This window comes from Chiroxiphia lanceolata, chromosome 2 (genome assembly GCF_009829145.1).
Source record: "Chiroxiphia lanceolata isolate bChiLan1 chromosome 2, bChiLan1.pri, whole genome shotgun sequence".
Lineage (NCBI taxonomy): Eukaryota > Metazoa > Chordata > Aves > Passeriformes > Pipridae > Chiroxiphia > Chiroxiphia lanceolata.
In genome coordinates, this window is record NC_045638.1 from 34,492,018 (window position 1) to 34,512,165 (window position 20,148).

The window sequence follows — 20,148 nt, forward strand, 5'->3', positions numbered from 1 at the left end:
CCCTCCCAAAGCAGTCTGTGTTCCAGTTAGCAAATCTGTGTTCACCTTCAAATTCTGACCAGATAAATATGTTGGGAGTCTCCTTCCTGCATGCCAGGTTGGGCACTCATCTCGGTTTTACACAAACTGACTATCATTCTCATCTTATTTATGCATGTTCTTGGCCACTTACTGTCAAGTCTATTTCTGTACAAAAGTATATGGTGATCTGGTTTTGTGATTCACTGCAAATGATAACCCTCAATGTTAAACTAACTTTAATCCAGAGATAGAGCTCTGTCCCTTTTTGGTATAGCTGACATGTTACAACAAGTAGCAATTCCACAAGCAAATCAAAAGAGATTCGGTGAGGTTTAGAGCAGCCAGGAGTAACATGAAGAAGGATCCTGGGTAACAGTAAAAATAAGGACTAAGGAATGCAGAAGGACGGAGGATTATGATGTAGTTAAATCTAGAGTTCCATGGTCCAAAAATATATACAATTTTTTATGTGCTATGAGAAAAATATTTGCAATATTCAATATCTTAATTTGCATACAGTATATATCAAAGAAGATATAACCATTTTTATATTTGGGTTGACTATATGCCAAGCTTATTGTGTTCAGAAGTTCATAGTGCAGACACTGTTACTGGAAGCTGAGATAAAACAAACAGTGAATCAAACCGATCCGTTCCCTCGGCTGTCCACTGACAATCTGACTGAAGTAAAACCCTTTCTGTTCTGGCAAATGGTGGCCAAACTACAAACAGAAAGCTCATAAGAGTTAGTAGATTTGGACACTCCTTGGTTTTTGTTTGTTTGTTTTTAATCACTCAGGATCTAATTCTACTGTACCTCTGGTGCAGTGACTCACTACTGTGGTCCAAACATCAACAGCAGAATATCAATCCTTCTACAGTATCCCTGGCTACAAAATGACAGGGATAAGACTGCACATTCATTTTATAACTCAATGTTGGAAAGTTCAGCTTATTAACAAACTAGAATTGAGTTTTGTCATTGAAATACTGTTTGTATGGTATCTTCAGATTTTGAGGTTAAAAAAAAGGGGTTGTTAGCTGTTTGCTACCCGAAGTTAATTTCTCCCCTTATTTTAAGTCTAAAGACAGCAGCATAAGTAGTAGTTCAGCTAGTTACTCTTAATTATTTAACCAAGACAAATTGAAACAGCCAAAATGAGCCTCAATAAAAAGCTACTGAAGCCTCAGAGCATGCAAAACTTTGAACCATCTACACAAACCTATTTGGGAAAGTGTTTTAATTCTCATGTAGGAGGAGACAGTAGGTAGTGGCATCCAGGAAAAGCTGCCACCTGAAACTACCATCTGGGGTATTGAATTTAAAACCACATTCAACTAAAAGCATGTGTGAATGGCCACCACAGGCAATTCATATCACATGCACACATGCAAAAGCAGCATAAAATAAACAAGCAAACCCTGGGAAACTTTCAAATGGTCAAAACCTGATTTTCACTAGTTCAGTGAAGACTGAACTCTTCATCTAAGGTAAAATGGCATTTTTCTGCACGATACCTAACTGTTATAGCACACACTTCTCAATCTTCTCCCTTCCAGTAATATATATGCTGCACTAACAGATCTCTCACCCAAGTTCTTCTACAAATCTGATTTTGGAAACACTGGGATTCTCCTGATTTGGAGTTTGGTATAGCTGACATAAATAAATTATGCAGTCCTACTGGGAACTGCAGGATGCAATTGCAAAAGCATTATTGCCACAGAAACACCTCTTAACATGGCTGCACAGGTTTGGGGTTTTTTTTGTACAGTCACATAGAGCTTCAATATCAAAAGTTATGCGGTAAGAAGAGTTTACTGATTTATTCAGAAAAGACCTGGGGTTGGGACAAAATGGATGAAAGTAGTTACCTCCCTCCCCTCAAAGCTATGAACACAAGGCCTTTCCATATTACATGCACGTCCATCAGTAACTTGCTTTTATTTGCTGACAAAACTTTTATCAAAGGCTTTAGAGTTAGGACCCTCTAAGAGTTTGCTGTGCTTGACCAGTGAAAATATTTTTTAGCTCCTCCAAATGCCCTGCTAATTTAAAAATGGAAAAAAGTACAGACTATGAAGTGGAAAAAAGCAAGATTCTTCAGAAAAATCTACCCTGTGAAATGCAATGTCTCTTACATTTTGTGATAAGACAGAAGTAGTGAAAAAATATTAGTCACTGTATGACTACAAATGCCTGTCAAACAGTCTCCACTTTATGAATTATGTTAAATTAAGTACACCCCAGTCATTAATATCCAGTTTGCCATATATATGCAGCTTTCTCAGAAAATACTCCTACTTGGAGAATACCCTGATCATAGGCCAAATCAGTTCTTCTGTCCAGTATATTCTGTTACCCCAACTGTTCTCAGCAGACAAGCTGGTAAGATCCTCCTAGTACGTGATCATTTTGATTGAACACAGTCAAGGGATCGACAGTTAGTTACACCTGAGACAATTCTAACATCTGTCTAGAGAAAAAAGCCCTTGTCAGGACAGGACATCAGTTCAACATCAAAAGTAACAAGTACAGCTTAGACAGACATCCACTTAAACTCTGCAATAGCTTTTTATCCTTCCATGTTTACAACAAAACAAGTTTCAATCACTCAATGCAATTGACTTCAAGAAAAATGCTCTCAAAGAAGAAAAATATCACCAAGTTTAGCCTTGCTACTGAGCTGCAAAGTCAACAGTTGGAGCAAGTATTCTGTCAACTGCTTGCCTGGTGGTGCCCTGAAAAATTCTGATCTGGACAATTACAAAAATAATCTCATATCCCTCTTGCCCTGTAAAATCGAAGGACATTTTGTATGAGTATGTGCCAAACTGTTTCAGGTTTTCTAGCATCAACAGTCACAGAACATCTAGCATTAGTAGCATTAGTGATTACAGAGGCATGAGAAGTATGTTAAAATGGAGAAAAGGATAGCAGATCTTTTATTCCAAGAAGAATAAATACATCAGAACTCTTCAATGCTGAATTGCTGGGTCGCAAAACTCAGCTGCTGAGGGAACTGACATCTAGACTCTTAAAACAGGCATACAAATAAGCTGAAATAAACTTGCACCATATTGGTTTCTCTGTGGAAACAGTACACATTTGCTGTAATAATAATTTAATTACAGCAATACATTTTAAGTTTGAACCAGGAGCCTCCATTGCAGAAATAGTAAAAATCTACCAGTTTGCTTACAGCTTCCTTTAAGAGGCTAAAGCTTAAAACATGGAAATCCACTAGTTTTCCATTTATGGAAAGCCTCATCTTGACTAGCAAGTCTCAGCAAGCAGCTTATATATTTTCGTTCTGTCTTAAGTGTTGGCATCAGCTCTGGAAAACCGGCATTGTATCAGCAAGCTAGCATCAAGTATAACTATTAGCTACAGTTGGAATGAGATTTGTATTCCATCTCTGGCCCTCCCAGAAAACATTTGGGTTGTGTTCTTTAACAAAGCATTTGTGTGTCTGATGTAAAGGTATTATGTAAAAATGAGTATCAGGTCCTCCCTCTGGGGTGTTAAAAGGTCTACAAACGATGTTAAATTGGAAAACTGATGTTAACAGGAAAGCTGTGCTGCCAGAAGCCTCTAATTGTTACACAACATACTTCTGAGACTACAACTGTAAAACCAACCGTCTCAATTAAATTTTTGAAATTATTTTTTCCTCAGAAATGAGAATGTTGTCTTCATGACTAAAAGAATAACCGGGTGCTCTACATCACAACCACACATCAGCTCAGCACACATTAGCACCTACAGACTGTATTTGTTGCTGTCTTGAACATGCCACCAGCATTTATGTAGCATTTTGGTAACAAGTGAGTGTAAAAGTGATCAAGAGGCACCAGTTTCTAAAGTTACTTCACTCAGAAGGAAAGCCAATCTCGTGAGGTACTGCAGAAGCTGAAGAAATAGTTCTCGTACAGCTGACATAAATAGCATGTATAAGCAACATTTAGTATCATTAACAGGTGGTCATGAAACTAGTAGTCCTCCATTTCCACACTGAGGTGTGACACATACAACTACACCAAGGAATCACCAAGTACTAACAGCAGATAAAGTTATGAGGCATTAAAAGTATCAGAAAACATGCCAGCACTCAGGTCTGGTACTGATATTGAAAGGATTAATTCAAAATTTAGGCCAGCTTTTTTTTACTCCTCCGTTTTTTTAATCATTACATTCAGCACAAATTTATTTGACTTTAAAAAAAGTCTGGTTTTAAAGTTAGAACTCAACTGTTTTGTAAGGTGATGTGGCCCCTAAGCAGCAAAATAATACCTATTTTCCTAGTTTAGGTAACACTGAGTTACACGGGTATAAGCATGTCACCATACAAAGATGTATTATATTCTGTTATAATTTTGTTTCAAACCTCAGATATATTTTCCTCACATAGCTGGGATAATAGTGCTGCTTAGATTCCAACTCAGACAGGTAGGAATGTTACCAGCCAAAACAAGCTGCTCAGCTATCAGCAGGTAAAAAGCCTTTCAGTTCACATCTTTCAGTTGCCAGTACATTTGACATGGTGATAGTTTCTTCTCCTTCCAAAGTTTCAGATAAATTGATGAGCAAGATGGACACAGTGGCTCTTGAAATGCTGCATTTCCAGTTCAATATATCCTGTAGGTGTTAAGTACCTAAGAAAGGTTTTGGTCCTAGAACCAATGTCAGGAGTAGATGGACTGAAGTTCTACTTTTATGCTGAGTTACCTACTAAAAAATTCAGTTCCCCGAAGTAATAGAGAACATTTCAACAGTTGTGTATTGTTTTATCTTCCTTTTGAGAAACAGATCTTTCCAGAAAGCCCTACTTTGCCCAGTTTTATAAATTTTCACTAATAAATGAAAACTGAAGAACAGCCTATTCCACCACTTTCCAGAATAACCCACCTCGCTACTGGTTGTCTATTTAAAAATTTTCATGAAACTTGATGTGCTATGCTCTAATGACCACCTCTTCTAAACCAGACAGGATTACCTACACAGATTACTTACTTATATGGCCCTATGTGAAAAGCCACTGCCTTAGAATTCCTGGAACCTGTGGAAGACCCAGTCACTTCAACCCAGCTCAGAGCAGATGTTGAGCCACATGTTATCTCACCCTCCACCACCGTTACCAATTTTTTATTTTAGGATACTAGTTTAGGATTATGTAGTTGATAAATAGCTGTTCCTTAAAATGCACCCAACCTATGAGGTCAAGTTGAAATTAACATTAACATAAAATGTCAGGTAAAGAACGTCCAGCTTCTGTATCAACAATTACTAGCACCCATACTTAGTTTTTGAAGGTACTTCCAAAAAAGTCTCCTTAAAATCATGAAGTTGAAGCAAAGCATCATTTAAAAAAGGAACCTTGGATAAAATACTTTATATCAAACTAAGCCATGACTGACCTCATATTCTAGTTTTATTCTTCTATTAATTCTGTTTTGCTCAAAGAATTTTGTAATCCAATTAAGCTAGTTTATCATACATTATTCTACATTTACCATTTACCTGGGAAGTGCAAGTCTGGTTAAAAATCAAAAATATTTGCTCATTGTCTGCACTGTAAGTTTATAGCCAGTAGCATGCTAAAACAGAAAAACCCCTACAGATTAGACAAGCTGTTTTTGAAAGTAGATAGTTGCTTGTAGGTATGAATTACCATACTACACTGAGATGTTTTCTAGGTCAACATAAAAAAGCCCTGTAAAAGTACAAGTGATCCAACTATCATTCGATGAAAGACGGATCAAGTTAAGAGGCACCACACAAGGTAATGATGTGTTTGTTCACAACAGGGTGCCATGACTAGACTAAACTTGCCTTCTGCTCTGAGGTACCTAAATATTAACTGCTACCACAATTTTTGAGTAAATAAGATAGCATTTTCTTTTCACGCTGTCTCTAGTCAACAAGCTCCTTTCTCTGTCTCCACTTCAGCACAAAAGATACAAGACAAAAATCCTTTCATTCACATGTTTACGTTGAATGGTATAAACCAGCACAGTCAACACTTGCATTCTGCTTTGCACAAAGGAATAAACATTGCTTATAAAGGTCAGATAAAAAAAAAAATTAAATAATAATATAGAAGTCAGAAGGCTAACACATTCTTAGGGTCATAGTGCTCTATGTCCCTCTCTTGAAGGTCAGCTGAAAGGGACACTAGTGCACTGAATTCAAAATTAAGTAGCAGGCTATATTTAGAATGATTTAAAGCAAAAATATCTAAGATAATGTAATTTTTATTATACTGATAAACTTTCCTTAATGATAAAAGGGGGAAAAAAAAAGTCACACATGCCATCGCTGATATACCTTCAGTATATGAGTTAGAAGTGAGGGTGAGGTAAGGACAAAGTGAATGCTTTCACATACCACCAAATGCCTTAAAGTGTGTTTGAGGAAATACCAAATTTCAATTTCTCAAAAAAAAGCTGCACACTTTCACTCCAAAAAGATAATCTCTTTGAACAGTTACTCTGTAAGTAGTTTTCCTTCTAATTTTACATACTTCTATTCTCAATAATGAGCTCATTTTAAAATGGTCGATTTAACTGACTGCTGCAAAACAGCAGAGGCATGTGTGAACCATGTAGCAACAACTGATCTCATCCAAATAGAAAGTCCAAAATAAACATAATCTAAAGGAATTCAGGATCATCATGTAAGTATGAAAGCACCTTTTAGCATATTATGTTTGCGTTAGTGAAGTTACAGCCTAGTTCAGTGTATTTTATATTCACAGTTCCAGTAAAAGGTAAATTAAATCCCCTGAGGAAATGCATGCCGATCATGATTATGCAGATCAAGGAAAACAGTCTTTAAAAGTCTAATAGAAACAAATGCACCAACTTTCCACTGCGTATCCCTCTGTGCAAACATCCAAACATCGTACTTTAGCTGTGATATGTGCTTCAGCAAACTCTCATTTTTTGTTTGCAGAAAACTACCTGCATAATCTTCTGAAACACAGAAGAAATCAACATAAGGAACAGACTATCAAAATCCTTCTTTTAGGATTACTTTAGCAAGAACTTCCACATATTTCCGCCAGTTTGTGTGGCTGTGAAGGTAAAACTGACAACAATAACTTAATTGTATAAGAACAGAAAGACAAACCTGGACCTGCTGAAAAGCTTTCAGTCTCTTCTTGAATCTAGAAGGCAAAACAAAATCACATCCTCGAGCTAGCAATGCCAACTCCTTTCTTAGATCAGGATCTTGCCGTAAAGAAATCTCCTTTATCCTCATGCTTTCGGATTTCATGTAATGTCTCTGTCTGCCAGTCCAGGCACTTGAGTCCCAGTAAATAGCAGAGCTGTTGTATTATCACGCAGTGCCACTTAAAGCAGCAGCTGCGCCCGAGTTCTGTGATATTATAAGAGTCAGCTCAACTTCACCCGCTCCATACATTAAAGGGAACTTGGCTGGAATTGCAAAAACAGATTGGAAAGTCACTTTGGGGGCCTGCCCTTTCGTCCATGCATTCCAAAGTCTAAATGGGACAGCACGAAAAAAAACCAAACCAAACTGTTTGGAGGAGTATCCATAAAAGCAGCTTCCAATTTTAAAAAAAGCAAGCCCTACAGGAATGCAGAGAGGCCAGTTGTGGTTATTTTGTAGCTTCCTCCTCCTCCCATCCCCCTCAGCTTTCCCTTCTGTCACAAAACACTCACTCTCTAGCTTCAATGAAGTACCTCACCAGAGGATAAGGCTTATTACACAGCAATTAAATTCCTTTTAAATTCTTTCATCCTTTAGCTGGAACCCTATTACACTGGCAAAATGAAGGCAACAACAAACTGTAGACTTTCAGAGTGGCTCACATAATCATGTAAAAAGATTCTTCTTTTACATTCATCTAGATGTAAGTTACTGTATTGAAAGAATCTAACAATTTAAATCCTAAGATAGAAAGCAGTAGCAGAAAAGAGGCAAATGTTACTACACTGAAATGCTGCTTTAAATAATTTTTTACCAAAAGGCTACATTAGAAATACCAATGATGTCAGAAAATTTGAAAAAAGCTGACAGGATACTTTTTTTTTGTTGCTTAAATAGATAGGAGCTTTATAAACATTAACATCCACATACTAGATTGTACACCTGTCACGTTTCAGTAGCACTAAAGTCAGAGTCAGCTACCACTCTATTTTCAGTGTATTGAATCTCAAATACATTTTATGGGGGTGATGAAGCCAAGTTTTAGTCCACATCAATATTCCTCATGGAAATAGAAATCTGATAAGCTTTTGTGGAAATTGAAGTGACCTTCCATCCTTCCTTCTTTACAGTTTTAGGTACATTAACCAATAACTGGTAAAGTTTTCATGTTTTATATGGGTATACCTTTATCACAGCAATCTTTAGGAAATGTTCCTATTTTGATGACTTTTTTTTTTTTCCCAAATATCACCACTGCAGTTATGGGTATGGCAATTCTTACCATTCCAGTTCAAGCTGTGAACACTCTCAGCACCCCAAAATTCTCTTCAGATAATGGTATGATGCCTACCTTGTCATGACCAAGTTCAGTTACTAACAACATAAAAAGAAAGATCTGGCCAATCTTAGTCTGTTTTCATTCTTCATGCTTTAAATAAAGACATTTTCTTGATTACACAGACATGTAAACAGCCCAAGAAACACTAAAATAACTCTTTCAACACTACGTTTGAGATTTTTCTTACTGGATGGCACTGTTTTACTCCCATATAATCTTAGGCCTATTTATCCAATCATAGCCATTCTGTCATGTACATTAAAACCCCACAGTAAATATCTTTGTATGATTAAGAAAAGGAAACTACGAAAAAGTGATAGTAAAGCATGATTTGTCTTAATTGGATCCTTTTTTAGTTTATCACACACTGTTACAAAGTAATGATGATAAAACACCTGTTTTCTCGGTTTTAATTTAGTATCCAGTCCCCTCCCTCTGCTTTTTTATTGCAACTCATTATGAAGATATTTATTTCTTTCGGAAGTGGGAGAACAAGAAAGGAATTGACAAGGCAAGAGTCAGACGCTGTGGCTGGCATGACCAGACTATCAAACTGCATTGAGCAAAACTGGCTGTCACTCACTGTCTTTTAGGAAGACTAAATCAACTAACCTGGGATAAACCTTGGCCACAGTGAAGCCAGCAGGGAACTGGGCATGCAGCACACAACAGCAGCATGCCTGGAACTTGAGATGAAGGACTGAGGTGTTAGAGTAGGAGAGGAATCCTACTCTGGCAACAGATACACAGACCAAAATATTTGTGGAAGGTCAGAAAGGTTGTATTGCAAGGCAGATTGTGTTTCAGGTTAGGCAAAATAGGCCATACTTGAGGTAACAGAAAGGTGTTTTCTCACCTAAATTGCTTTCTATTTTCATCCCTTTTCACCAGGTGATGCACTTCCATTTGCTACTACATTCACAGTCTTGTTTGATGTGGCTGTAGTAAGTCGTTAAGATGTCAGACTGTCACATGGAGAGCCAACCTAAAAGACTGGAGCTGCAGTCCAAACATTAGAAGTCCTGAACCTGCAGTCCTGAACCTGCTGAAGGAGCCTCAGTAAGAAATAATTGTCCTGAACACGATACTGGAAAGAGTTGTATATTTCCCTCCTTTATTCAAGTGGAACTCAAGGGTCCATCACATAACAGGCAAACCACATTCAGTATTTTGAATATTCTGTATTGCTTTGTAATAATATTACTTCACTGCTCAAGGTAGATGTTAAGTCAATCCCATTGTTAGCCTAATACTGTTTTAGCACTATGTTTTCAAACCTAGTGGTCATTACATACTTTGATGCAGCACAGTTGTCAGAAGTTCCCAGGTTGCAACACATGAAGAAGCTACATGCAATTGAGTATACTTAAGTACACTGGCAGCTACTAATCACCTCCTGTTCACCAGCTGAGGGTAAAGCTGAAGTTTGTATAGCCACATGTAAGGAGACTGAGTATTTGTAAAGCAATATGGACAAGAATCTTGTAAGATCTGTTTTAACCTTTTCAGTCATGAATTAGCCATAGGAAAAAGGGAAAGCCAGCTCCCATCCAGATTGAACTGGGAGTGTTCAAGTATTGTGTTACATTTATTCTAAATTTGAATTCTCTCCAGTGAAAGCCAAAGCAAGATCCTTTACCGGGTAAAGGGCTGGATGCCAGCCATGAAGCTGTTTAAGTATCCTGGCAGCTTATTATTAGCTAGATAAACAAACTTCCTTCCAAAGCTAAAGATATACACTATGAATGGATCTGACTCAAGGGACTGTGGCTAAAGAGTTTACCACTTTAACAGAGATCTGAACACACACAAGAGTAACACAACACAAACAGCACAATATTTTGGGTAATGTAGAGGAAATAGAAACTTGAAGAATACCTTAAGAAACCTCAAGCATTTGCCTACAGAAACAGAATTTCTTGTCAGAAGCATACGCCAACTGTATATTTAAAGTCTTAAGACACTACAGGGAAGTGACCTCAAGTCTTTGGAAAAAAAGCATCCCAACATTACAGGAAGTCCCCAAGAAAATAATTTAAATATGTAATAAGATGTATTCAGCCATACAAAACCTATAGTTACTGGGGTCCAGTCTTCAACCCAGTAACATATGAACCAAAATGACAGAAAGTCTGTCATTTGGAGGCAGTTTAAATAAGGCTGAATGGCCAAACCCAATGGCAACAGCATAGAACCAAATAGAATCCCTTAGCCTGGGATGCTGCAGAAAGTAAGAGTGACTCCTAGGTCAGCTGTGGAAAGGGAACTATCTCCACAACAGTCAGCGTAAAGGGTTATTATGCAACTGTGTAACCCTTTCCAAAATAACTGATTAGTAAGGGGCAGAACACAGCAGTTTAAGAGAAGATAACTAAGGCAAGGTAGTACCTTTCTCAATATAGAAAAAAGATGAAAGAGCATGACTTAGTACTAAAGATATATTTCAGAGGTTTAAAGTGGAAAAAAAGCACTACTAGTAAAAACAAATAGTTCAGGAAGATATACAACAAATTAATGAGCCAAGGATGCTTGCTAAAACACAGGTACTATGAGGCAGGAAATACAAAGAAAAATTACATAAATATACTAGAAGAGAGACAAATAAAAGAAGCAATTCTTTGCTAGACTAAGGAAACAAGTAAAAAATCCCAAAACCAACCAACCAAACAAAAAAAAAACCGCAAAAGAATCACCCAACAAAAAAACCCCCCTGAAATGCTGGGTTCTTTTTTTCCTCACAAAACATTGTGACTAGACTATCACCATTATTAAATATTATCAAGAATTACTTCTAAACCAGATAGTTCCATACCTGGTCTTTTATGTACTAAAAGATCCTGGAACTAACTTCTTGCTAGCAACTTCCCATTTCTAACTGCTTTGCATGAGTAGAGAACAAGAGGACAATGCATTTGTGAGCTGAACAGAGTAACAAAGTATAACTATCCATCCCTAAATCTCCTTTGGATGAGAGTCCCACCTTTTCAGCAGTACACTGACAAAACCCAAGGGAGATATGTCTACCATGTACAGATAACAGAAGGAATCAAGGTATTATGCTCATACTCAGCTACCGGCTATGCAAACTGATTGCTTTGAAGTTATGGACAGTGTTTTGAGTATGACATGCAACACTGATGAACTGCTAGATGTTGACTCTGTGCAGTTAAGAAATCTACCTTCACAGGAAGAAACGGATGCTTTTGCCTTGGAAAGAAGTTCATGGGAATCTGGGCCTAGATGCACATTGTTTTTCTTGGAGGATGCAAATGCCTCTCCCTTAGAACAGGAAGTCTTGCATGTGCACATCTTCTCTAATGATTATTTACATTTTCCAGTACTCTTGAATTAGACAGAGCAATGCCTGTAAGTTCTTTCCAGGCAGGCTGGGAGAATCCAGAGTTCTTACAAGGCAAGACAGTGAATAAAAAGACAGCAGTTAGATGTCAGATGTGTAGTCACGCTGGTAGGCTGGGAAGGATGGGCTGATCAGATTCTCTGCACATTACCAAAAGAATGCCATGCATGAACACCACGCCATGGGTTGTTATCAGATTGTAAGATAAGATACATGTCACCTTGCTATGATTACACAGCCTGGACTCCAAAGACATAGCATGGGCCCTTTTAGATTGCTGACTAACTTCAGCAAGCATCAACACCAGACGTTATAAAACCTGAGCCTGACAGTAAATGAATGGTTTATATACCTTTCAGAACAATTCTCTGCCATCGTCACTGGAGAGTGGAAGGCTTAGACAAAGTTTTAAAAAGCAAAGCCTTGCTGGTAAGTCTCGAGGGGCAGAAAGGACTCCCTTACTTTCTAAACTCCTTCTCAGGGAAGGGTTTAAATGCGGCTGAATCCTACCTTAGCCTCAGACTGTGTTAACAGCTTAAATTTAAAGGAATTACAGAGGTATGATTAAACCACTTTGTCCCGCAGGTTTTAATGTTGGCAAAACAGATATATTTACATAAATAAATAATTTATTATGACAAATTAACAAACAGGTGAACAGACGAAAGATCTTAATCAGAAGTATTTACTACACAGTGCAAAAGCTAAAAATCTACTAGTAGAGTGTTATATAACAAAGTAATATAGTGCACTGTAACAAAGCAATTATATTAAAGCAATTATATCGAAGCTAGTAAAAGAAATAATTATTAAGTAGAGACTGATATAACTCACCACACGAGATAGTGGGCAGAACTCTCCCCTTCTCTTAACGCCTGGGGAACAACCATGAAGAGGTGTCCCTGCTTCACGAGAGAGGCTCCACACTTCAGGGAAGTACGTTGAAGAATCTGCTGTATGGAAGTTGGACTGGGCTTTTATAGTTATGAAGTGATGGACTGGTAGTCACAGATTTACAAGCTCACAGACTAGTTTATCTGTCACATCTTGTTTGCAAAGAAGTATGTATATTCGAAGTCTGGTGAACCAGGATGGTCTTAGCATAATTTAACACCAAGACATCACCCTGGTGCCAGCAGCTGAACTTGCATGATAGCTTGCATGATGGCCTGCATAGTACACATTATTGGATTTTAGGTCTGTTCAGGGTGGACCATCCTGCCACAGCCATCTTAAAAAACATTATCAGTTTACATTTTATTTGTGTACAGCATAAACTGAATTTTAACAGAAACAGATTGCTGGAATAGTTCTACAGGTGGAGCCTATTTATTATTCATGATCTTAAGACGACCCTGTTCATCAGATCACGAAAACCAGGATCACCCAAATTGATGCTGCTGAGGTGGCAACTAGAGAGAAAGACATAAGCAAAAAAATCTAGTATGGATTACACAAATTAGAGTCACACCTGCTCTAATAACATGCTGAGGTTTTATATTTTAGATGAACTGTGATGCTACAGAGACTATCCACAGGGGAAGCTACAGCCAACAATATATGCACCTGTAACTTTACCAATGTAAGCCTCTGAATAGCAGAACAGGTTGAAATGAAGAATCAGTTCAGGCTGATTCAGAATGCCACTGAGATATTCCTACAAGTGACAGCAGCTTTTGGTCATGGCTGGGCTTCGCGAACGAAGATTTGGGAAGGCTTTATCCACATTTGTTACATGCACGTTGGTGACTTATGAGGCCAATACGTGACAGACATATCCGGTTGCAAAAGGCACAACAGAAAGACTCCTTAGATGGTGTATTCCGCAAGACACGGTTCTTCCTGCGTTGCCTTTTCTCCTCGAGAGTGATCCTGCGTGTGTTCTCAAAGGCTTCCGCAGCGTTATAGATGCTGTGTCTCCAGGCCTCCCGATTTGAGGCCAGAGTGGACCAATTATGGTGATCAATATGGCCAAGGCTGAGATGTTGTTTCAGGGAGTCCTTGAATCTTTTCTTCGGGGCTCCTCTCTTGCGGCAGCCAGTGGCAAGTTCACCATAGAGCAAGATCTTAGGGAGGCGGTGGTCCTTCATCCTGCAGACGTGCCCTGCCCATCGCAGCTGTGTTCTCATCAGCATGGCCTCTACACTTGTGACTGCTGCTTGCTCAAGAACAGATGTATTGGTCACATAATCTGACCAGTGGATGTTTAAGATTGTACGGAGGCAGCGCTGATGGAAGCGTTCTAGGAGACGCAGGACAGCAGCTTTTACTACAGAGTCTAATGATACATATTTTACAACTTTTCAAAGTCACACTGGCCGTTATGGATAATTAGTGATTTCTACATTGCTATTACTTAACTTGTGTCACCTTAATTTAGAAATGGACAGAGTAATCTAGTATAAAGAACATGAATGACAATGTTTTATAATTGTCCAGCAACTTATTTCAACTTTGCACCAGCTGTTCAGTACTTCCATAATTTTGACATTAACTGAATTTTCAATTAATCCTTTCAAAAACATCATTTCCCAAACTAGAATGATTGGTGTATGAAAGTACAACCACTACTTTAAATCCAGCATCACAGGTTAACACAACATGTAATTTAGTCCCTGAAATCACGAGACAATAATTTTGAGTCAGTGACAGCTGCAGGACAGCTTCTTGCTTATGCTTTTGCTTGAGATTTCCCTCCCCAAGGATTTTAAAGCAAAACAAATTGGAAAGTTTAACACACAGACTTTGTTCTACAAGTCTGTCAGTAAATTCACAAATTGTTAATTTACCAATCAAAATCAGGATTTCTGATATTTCTATGAATTTCTATGAAGACATACTCTTGATCTAACACTACTGTGTTGTATCAGTATGATATCATTCCTGATTCAGGAAATGGAGGCGATAGAAACTATACTGATTTCTACAGTGCTAAATGAAAAGTTAAGCATTTCCAAACTTGCAAGCAAAGGACAAAGCAAAGAAAGAAGGCAGAGCAAAGAAGCAGGTCACTATTAACCAAGTGAACTTTATCTTTCAGTATAACTAAAGGAGCAACCATTACGCAGGAAGAAAAAAGACCCAGGGAATAAGACATCTCACAGAGGTACAACACCACAAATACATTGCCAGAACAGAAACAGTACTACTGACTTTCCTCCAATCTCCACTACTTTAGGTCTTTATGTGAAGTCTAAATATTTTTTCTAGAAAATCTTTCTAAAATAATACTAAGCCTAAATTTGTCACTTGATAAATAAGCAGGTACTCAAAATTTTAAGTGGTGTTTTTAGTGCATTAAAAGCAATTAAGAGCACAAAACCAGCGATCTTTTGTTTAAAATCCGAAGTTACAGTACAAGACAAAGTATTTGCTGTAAATGATGACTATTCATGAAGACTATTAGCAGATGGGAGAATAATCTAGGTCATCATTAATTGTTTTCAGTAGTGCATAATTTCAAATAGTTTGCCTTATTTCTTAGTGAAGTATGCCACAAGGATGGTTATTTACAATACATCAGTGATGACCATATCTAGCAGATGTTTATAAAATTTAGAAGATTATTTATTGTTTATCAATATAAACCTAGCTTCTAAATGGATAAAACTGCTTAGAAACTGTTCTCCTGGTTCTGCTGAATTAAAAAAAACAAAGCAAGTCAAGCCATTTCACAAGTTCTACAAACCTTATTTTGTCAAGGTCAAATTGAACCTTCTTCACAGTGAACACATTTACAACTCTGTTGTACAGATATTTTGCAAGGATTTCCTCAGCATCCACTCATGAGATTTTACCCAGCATATAGATTTTTACAAATGTTGTGAAAATCTCTTTGTAGACTTCCAGCTCATCTCACTTGCCTGAAATCAGCCAAAGTTACTAGTTAGATCTACACAGAACAAATATGTAAGGCTAATTCCATATGAATGAAGCTAAACAGTATGCACAAGGTTAATTAAACACATATCTCAACAGCACAAGCACCCTGCAAGCACCTGTGGTCTAGAAATATTACTTGGGTGGCTCTATAGTTTCTAGCTATTTTTTACATGGAATGGTGATTGCTATGCAAAAGGGGCACATCTAAGATGAAGTACTGGAACACACTTTTAAAAACATTTCTTAGTTACTGGTTAGGTTTCTACAGACCCATTTTAAGTTGTATCTGTCATTTGCAGAATACAAACTGATCTTCTCTACCAAGGCATTGGTACCATGTGGTTAACTTGAAGTCAAGAACACCACACTAATACAGCCCAACACAAAGGAGTTATTTACACGTTATGCCACTGTTAAAACACTAAATTTAGTAACCTTTGTTGTTGACTGCAAAAAACAGTGAGTGAGCTTAACTGGTATCTCCTCGAATCAATGCAACGACTTCAATGAAAGTTAGGCAACTTTAACACAGTTGTGTGTGCAAAGCCTCTAAATCTCCCAAGACTTGGCCATATGACACTACCACTGGCATTTTGTAGATTTTTCTCATAACATGGTTTGCTAAAAAATTCTGTGCAGCCATTGACTAGGTCAATCAGTGGACAAACCAGTACACTGGATGAGCTGCATTTATACTTTTGTACTGAAGGAAGTCCATATATGGTTTTGGCCTCAAGTGTATTTCTTGCTGACAGAGTAAGTGTAGGGCATATGGAAAGGTTCTCAAAAACATAAGATGGGTTCTCAAACATCACTGAAGGCAAAAAGAGAAAGCTGTCTCCTCTATATCAATACCTAATTTCCTCCCAGATTGAACACCAGTTAAAAGAGTAAACTGTTTAAATGGCTGATGTAAAGCTAAAATTAAGCTTATATGTTTTGAAAGACCGGACGGGAATTAAGTACTGATCTTAAAAACAAACAAAAAAAGTTCAAACCTATATAAGAGTTAGTTACTCAAAAGGAGTGACTATGATTAATAAATTTCATCCAAATATTTGAATTTGTCCCGTGACAGGATTCAGGGGAACTTCAAATTTCAAGAAAGCCACACATAATTCTGAATTCCATTTTTCAGCACTAGACATGCCAAAACCTCTTAAGACTGGATGCAGCATATAAGAAATATGAGTTTACAGTAGGACAGATACTTTCAAGCGCAACTGCCACTTGAACAGTTCACTATTTCTTCTAACAAAGCACAACAGAACTAATGTAACTGCTAAGAAAAGTAACATTTATATCCCAGGGTACAAGATGCAGATAGAATAAGGAGCACTATCAAAAAGCTGCAACAGCGAATAACATTAAGTTTCTCCATTATAAATAAAAAGAACAGATAGTTCTCTAATTGGTATAATGGTTCTTCTATTCCAAGCTACTCAGTACAGCAAAGCTTAAGAAGATTAACACAACATACTACCAGCACTGCTTGTGCTGACTACTCTTATTTCACTACACTTGAAACTAATGATGATTTTATAGGAACACCTATAGCTGCACTCTTCCAGACTTTAATATGAACTTTTGGCTGCCCTTGCTTTATTGGCACCATAGAAGGAGCTTTATTGTGAACACACTAGTGCTGACATCTGTCATAGTACACTGTTATCACTGTAAAAGTACATCAGTTTGATATCAGGTTATTTACAGTCTCCCTTTAAGTCACGGGCTCGAGTTGAAAGCCAAGTCCACCACCCTCTCTCACTTAGTGACGGGACATGGCACTAGTAACACTATCTTTGCACAATATAGATTTAGGGAGCATATGTGTTAGACCACACTCAGTCCTGCACAGCGTAATCTGGTGTGCAGTGCAGTGCAGTGCTAATACAGTTTACATAACCCAGGCTCAGTAGTTACTATTGCTTCTAGTATTAAGGCATACAAGGCAGCAATTCAGATGCAGACACCATATAAGACCAGACGCTGGACATGTGAAGGCCAACATCAAAGCTTAACAACTACTTGAGCAGGGTACAGGATTCAAACACTCTCATTCCTCTTATTTTTCTGGCATGTTTTATGAACATTGTTTCTCCCCATGCTAATAGAAGGTAGTCCCCAAAGACACTGCCAGCACACTTGCAGAAGACAGGCATAGTGCACCACTGGTCTGACGGATGCAGGTACAAGCCCAGTTACACTTTAACTCAAGCCCTCAGAACGATTTGTTGCAAAAAGCAACTCTTAAGTGGTGTTATACTCAAACTTCGGTCAATGTTAAAAGGTTTAATTCTAGTGCCCCTTTAAACTAAAATGGATCCTAGCAGTACTACATCATTTAAATCGAGTAACTGTTAACAAAAATTTGGCAAGAATGTTATTGATGAAAAAAAGCTATGCAGCAATATATTACAACAGTAAAAAAAAAATTACAAGTTACAGAAATATGAGGCAATAAGCTTTAATTGTCACAGGATATCAAGTGTGAACATATGCTTATCGAGCAAAGGATATAGGGAAACCACTCCAAGAAGTACCTTTATATCAAAGGTTGACCCTGCAGAGAAATGGAAAATAACTTTCAAGCACTTCACTTCATATCACATTCTCTCTGCACCACCACCCCACAAAATACTCATAGGGAATTCTGTGAATTGTTTCCCCAGATGCCTTGTACACCAGCTGGTTAGGATTAAACATCTTGCCTATGGCACTTTTTAGGCCTTGAGGACTGGCATTTGTGACAATGTGATGAATAGTGTACAATTGTGTATACCCCATATGTTTAATATAATCTAGGGCACCAGAAACACTGTTAAATCCATGTACAGTAGTGACAAGGGTTAGAAGAAATCTACAACAGCTATTCTTCAAGCTGGAAAGTTACAGCTCTAGAATTTCCTTTCTTCAACAATATACTCAGAAAATATTCAAGACTTGAATGTTGAAATTTTTCTCTGTCTCTGATTTTCTGTTATTTTAAGATTTAGCACAGGACCGCTTGCAGAATACAAAGTGCTAGCAAGCACTTCACATCACATAAGAAAAGTGACCAGAACTCTGCAAGTACAGTGTTGGTACAATGGGTACAGTCAGACACCAACCCCCCTGTGAATGGCAACCATGCAAGTAGTGCAAAGCACCTCCTCTGAAGGAAAAACTAAAACCCTAACCAAACACTGTTTTGTTTTCACTTGCACTAAAACACACTATAACATAGATTTTCACGGTAGAGTTCTGTCTAGATTTCAATATGTGCATGTGGCTTAAGTCAATAGTTTACTCTGAATATGGTTTTAAGTAGCCTGTTCAGATGAAAAAATTCCTGTTTGAAGCACTTCAGTTTTTTGTTCATCTTTCATATAAAGATCTTGTAAATTCTTTCATTACTGGAGAAAGTACTTTAGACTTGCTAATTAGTGGAGGGCTTCAACTATCTTGAAAGATGGCAAATTCTCCTCTGACAAGACATAAGTGTTTCAGCAAAACACATGGTAACTTCTGAATTTTGGATAAAAATATAACCCTCAGATTTCAATCACAAACTAACTTCTTAAAAAAAGAAAGATCTCCCTGAATACAATAACTGACAGCTACAGCACTTTTAATACTGCTTAATGGTAGCCATCAGCACACCAACCTATTTTGCTCATACGCTACTGTTTAAAGTGTCAAAGATTAAATATCTAGTTAGATTCAACACTGGTCTTCTGAGAATGCTTCCCATTCTGAAAAACATGTTTTTCTAATAAGTGCAGAAACCTGTAGTATGAAAATGTTTTCGTACACATTCATATTTACTTCCTAGTAATAACCTGAGCATGGTAGTTTTCTGTTATCAGCTTTATTGTTTGGTGTCCTTCAAAAAAGTTGCAAGAACATTTTAAGACACATGAAAAGGAATACAGCAACCTTACCCATAATCAAATGCAGTGATTCAGCTCACTGACACTGAAAACATATCATGCCAAAATGAGTTTACTGCTTGTATGATGTTTTATGAGAATTCCAGTGTACAGTAAGAAAAAGTTTAATAAGATGCTTAAGTTGATTTATATAGTCCTAAAAGAAATAATTTTCCAGCTCTTTATGGCTGGATGTAAAAGCTCTTTCCCAATATCACTGTTGGGCACACAGAGCTATGCACATTAACTTTTACCACTTTCTAGGTCTGCTATTTAGAATTTAAATCTGTAGTACTGGATCTACAGTACAAGCTTTCTTTTTAAAAAAGCTATCTGAAACAGTTTCTTGCATTTCTAGAAGTGAGATGAGGGCCTCAAACTCATATGAGGTAGGTAAAACCATTTGTGATTTGATCTCTGAAACATAATTAAGTGTACAACACCAGATGCATTAGTTTTG

General features: G+C 37.5%; 1 protein-coding gene across 3 annotated transcripts in view; it reads right to left on the minus strand.

The window, feature by feature from the left end:
• PPP2R3B (protein phosphatase 2 regulatory subunit B''beta) overlaps window positions 1–20,148 on the minus strand; it is a 48,469-nt gene that overhangs the window by 23,913 nt on the left and 4,408 nt on the right. Inside the window, exon 1 of one of the 3 annotated variants that reach the window (XM_032681055.1) lies at window positions 7,154–7,459. The exons of 1 other annotated variant lie outside the window; for it this stretch is intronic. In XM_032681055.1, coding sequence (XP_032536946.1) covers window positions 7,154–7,300 — 147 coding nt within the window. In that variant the 5' untranslated portion in view covers window positions 7,301–7,459. Of the gene's footprint in view, window positions 1–7,153; window positions 7,460–20,148 lie in introns of those variants that run through there. One more of the 3 variants, XM_032681056.1, reaches the window with a different exon arrangement.